General features: G+C 71.0%; 1 protein-coding gene across 3 annotated transcripts in view; it reads right to left on the bottom strand.

Annotated features, from left to right (window-relative positions):
- PLEC (plectin) overlaps positions 1-4265 on the bottom strand; it is a 79470-nt gene that overhangs the window by 66734 nt on the left and 8471 nt on the right. Inside the window, exon 1 of one of the 3 annotated variants that reach the window (XM_044453292.1) lies at positions 81-188. The exons of the other annotated variants lie outside the window; for them this stretch is intronic. Within the exon in view, the coding sequence (XP_044309227.1) occupies positions 81-171 (91 nt within the window). The 5' untranslated portion in view covers positions 172-188. Of the gene's footprint in view, positions 1-80; positions 189-4265 lie in introns of those variants that run through there. 3 annotated transcript variants of the gene reach the window in all.

Genomic DNA, 4265 nt, shown 5'->3' with positions numbered 1-4265 from the left:
GCGAGGCGAGCCGGGCCGGGCCGGGCCGGGCCGGGCCGGGCCGGGCGCCCCTCTCGCCCGCGCCACGTGCGGCCGCCCACCTTTGTACTTCTCGCGCACGTCCTCGTAGGCTTGGATGAAGTCCTTCTCCTCCGGGTTGGGGGGCAGCTGGCCGAGGCTGAAGGTGGCCATGGCGCGGCCGCGGGCGGACTGCGCTGGGGAGGGGTCCGCGCCCGGCGTGCCTCTCGGGGGGCGCGGCTGGGCTGGGAGGGACCGCGGGCGGGCGGGCGAGGCGGCCGCGCGGGCCGGGCCAAGCCCTGGAATGCCATTCCGGCTGCCGCCTCGCCCTACCCCTTAAAGGCGCCGCCGCCCACGGCTCCGGGACGGGGGCTTCCCTCTGCGGAAGCGGCGGCGGGAGGGAACCGACGGGCCGACCTGCCCCGCCCCGCCCCGCCCGCCGCCGAGCGCACCTGCAGGCCTCCCCGCCGCCGCCGGGGCTCTCGAGCCGCTCGGACCGTGCGCACGCAAGCGCGCGGACGCGTGTCTTCTGCGACGCGAGTCCCACGGGGCTTCAGGCTGCTCTGTCCCAGGGGCCAGGCGCGCGGGCCCGGGGCTCCCTCCGGCAGTGGGCGCTCCTTCCTTGGGAGCGGGAAGGGGGACCACACGAAGCGCCTCGCGCGCCGGCACAGCGCTCCGCCTGCTGAGGCGGCCCTGCGGGAGGAGGCAGGGCCCCGCCGCCCGCCTTGCCCAGGGCCACCGCGCCCTCCGGAGGCCGCACAGGGGCAGGTGCCGCCACCCGCATCCATCCCTGGCCTCGCCCTCTCAGCGGGCGCCTGGGCACTGATCCACGCCAGCCACGCCCCCCCCGCCCTCGCAGCACGGCTCCGATGCAGTGTGCCACCCTCGAAGTAGCGGGAGGGCGCGGGCGGCTGCCAGGCTGCGCCATGGATGCGCATCCAGGGCTGCATGGCTCTTGCCCCAGGAATCCCAGAGTAGGAGAGCTGGCGGGGCCACGGAGGCCCTCAAGTCCACCCCGGGCTGCTGCAGGACACCAAGTCTCCCCACCCCACTCCGAGGGCTGTCCTGGAGCCCTCCCGCACAAGCAGGCGCCAGGGAAGGCCTGCGGGGCCCCAGGCGCCAAGCCCCGCACACCCCGCAAGCGCCGGAGAATACCTGCGCACGCCGCCCTGGGACCAGCCAAAGCGGCTGAGAGGCGGACCAGGAGGGGCTGCATCAAATTAAGGCAGAGCTTGCCCTGGGAGCAGCACCGGCAAAACAGACGCTTGCCTGCTTGGGGCGCGTCATGGGAAAGGAACGCTTCCTTGAGAAGACACTGTGTGGGAAAGCTGAGGGCAGGGGGAGGGAGGGCCAGCGAGGGGGCGGATGGATGGACGGACGGACGGACGGGGGATCGCTGCCATTAAGGAAGACGCCGCCTCGGGGGCGCAAGAGCTGCTCCAGGCTGCCAAGGCCAGGCTGCCTGGGAGGGTCTCGTTCCCGGGGCTGCCACAAGCCGACGTGAGGCACGCCACCGCACGGGCCCTGAAACAAGCCCCAGCGAGGAGGAGAGGTCCGGGGCTCGGGCCAGCCGTCGAGGGCCGCTGCGCTCGGGCACAGCCCGCCAGCCGGGACACAGATCCAAGGGCGAGCTCAGGCCAGGGGGCTGCACCGGCTGCAGCGCCTCGCGTGACTGGCATTTGCTGGCGGGCGCGGGGCTCCACACAGAGCCAAGGTCACCCCTGCTGCCACCCACTCAGGCAGGGGCCGGGCGCCACCCCACACCGCCCCCCTCTCCCCGCAGCTCAGCCCGAGCCTGTGTCCCAGCAGCCACCTGCTCCAGCCAAAGTGTAACCTGAGCAGGGGGGCAGGCTCACCCCCCCCAAAGATAACCGGAGTCCTTCTCAGCAGCCAGGGAGAGCCAGACAGTGTGGGGCTCTTCAGGTCAGGCGGCCTTCTTCCCGTCCCACCCCCACCCCACCCCACCCCACCCCGCCCCCCACAAGCAATGAGGCAACAGGTATTTATAAAGCCTTCCCTCAGTCTCCCAAACAGTTTCCAGGGTCGTTTTCTGCAGAATTCCCCCCCCACACACACACACACTCCCCACCCCACCCCCGGCCAGCATGGATGCCCCAGGGCTGACACAAGCAGCAAGAAAATAGCCCTGTGGCCGCAGCGGAAAGGTGCTGCAGGCACGTGTGGGCCGGGGGGGCGGGCGCAGAAGCAAAGCCCCTGGCAGCCCAGGCACGTGCTCCCAGTCAAGGTGCCCCGCCTGGCTGCTCTCCCTCCTCTCACGCCGTGGCACTCCGTGGCACAGACGTGGCGGCGGCAGGGCAGAGCAGCTGGAGGCGAGGCGAGGCGGGCCAGGAGGCAAGGGGAAGCGAGACCCCCAGCATGCTGCGGCACCTTCGGGCCACTCCCGGGCCAGAGCAGTAGGGGGGGGCCACCAGACACGCCTTGCCCAGCTGGCCCGTGGCCCCCCGGGCAAGCAGCAGAGACTCCCCATTTCCTGGAACCAGGATCCTTCTGCACCCTTCGCCAGGCGAGTATCCTGAGGTGTGCCGAGGGTTGCCCAGCATGGCTCAGTCCTGCACGGGCAGCCCTGTGGAGAGGCGGCACTCCGGCGCTTTGGGGCCGGCCGGCCAGCCAGCCCGCTGGGGCCCTCGTCTCACACGCAAGGCAAGCAGCGGCGTTGGCGAGCAGCTGAGCCAGCCCTTCCTCGCTCAGCGGCCTGGCCTCTGACTTGGAGGGCCACCCGCAGCGGGCTCCTCCATGGGCACCCGCAAGCAGCGCCCCGGGACCTCTTCAGAGGAGGCTCAGGCCAGCAAGCCGGACCTCGTGCTCCCTCCGAGTCTGCAGGCGCCGCGCTCTGAGAGGGACGAGGCCGCGGCGCCAGCCCGAGCACAGCAGAGGCGAGCGGCACGTGCTCAGTCAGTGGCACACGCCGCCTCCCTGGTCCCCTGCACTGCCCTGCAAGGCCGCAGCGCCTCCAGAGCACAAGCGAGACGGGCGCCTGCATCTGCCTCCACGGAAGCTGCGAACGCGTGTCCAGGGCATGTGGCGGGCAGGGCAGGGCAGGGCCCCCGATCGTGAGAGCAGCAGCATACCGAGCACGTGCTGCTCAGAGGGGAGAAGCGGGGGCCACGTGGCGCCCCCCCAGCCGCCCCAGCATGCCGTGACAAGCAGGCCCTGCGTCTCAGTCCATCGAGGGGAATCGGAGCAACCCGGGTGCTCTGACCAGGGGCATGGATCACGGAGGCAGTGGCAAGGGTGGCGTTAAGCAAAGGTCATTCGGGGGGAAACACAGAGGGAGGTGCAGAAGCCGCACGAGGAAATGAAGCGGGTATCCAGATGGCGGGTGGGATCCTGCGCCTTTCAATCCACGCAGAGCGCCTCGGGTGTCGCGAGTGCTTCTGTCCGCAATAGCGGGGGGGGGGGGGGAGAGGATCAGTGCCACACTGCCCCGCGAATCCCAGCACATTCTCATGAGGCAGGGAGCACCGCCGAGCCCACCCCGGACTCCTGGGTCGGGAGGAAGCACACCGCGGAGCCGCAGGACGGGGCCACGTTGCCTTTGCGCCACGCGCGGCAGAGGCCACGAGAGCTGCTCCCAGAGGAAGGCCCTCCGGCAGGGCTCCTCTCGCCCACCGGACGGGAGGAGGCCCACAGTGCCAGGCCGTGGCCGCCCCTTTGCAGATGGCAGGGCAGGAAGAGCCAGCCGTGGCCTTCCCAGCGCAGCGCCTCCGCCATCACGGCTCTCGGGGATCTGCAGAGCCGGCTGCGACGCATTTCAGCCACAGGTCACATTGGAGGCTCGCTCGATTTCTCATGGGGATCTGGACCACGGCCAGGGCGGAGAAACACGAGAAAGGGGACTCGGCTCCGCATCGTCACGCCGGGCTCTGCCTGCCAGGAAACTCTGAGCAGCACGGAGCGGCGCTTCACGGGCCTGGGTGGCCCGGTTCCCGCGGCCCTTGCACGGCCGGCAGCGCGGACACGTGAGGCACGCCAGAGACAGCACCGTCCTCCACAGGCAAGCCCAGCACATTCCTCTCCCGGTCACTGCGTGCGTCCGCGTCGGCACGGCAGGAAGCCGCTCCACCGCTGCTGCCCGGCGCTGGGGAAATTCTTGCTCAGGCCGCCCTTGGAGTGCCTTCCCGTCATTCTGCGCGTTTCCTCTCGGCCCAGCCTGGAAAGGCCTGCTGGCTGACCAAACGCCCCCTCCCCTCCCCCCCCCGGACATGCGCCCGCTCTTCTGTGTGTCGCTCCCCACTCACGAGGGAGGA

The sequence above is a fragment of the Varanus komodoensis genome, unplaced genomic scaffold (genome assembly GCF_004798865.1).
Source record: "Varanus komodoensis strain SLA01 unplaced genomic scaffold, ASM479886v1 scaffold78, whole genome shotgun sequence".
In the NCBI taxonomy this organism is placed as follows: Eukaryota; Metazoa; Chordata; class Lepidosauria; order Squamata; family Varanidae; genus Varanus; species Varanus komodoensis.
This window is presented reverse-complemented; position numbering and strand designations above follow the sequence as displayed.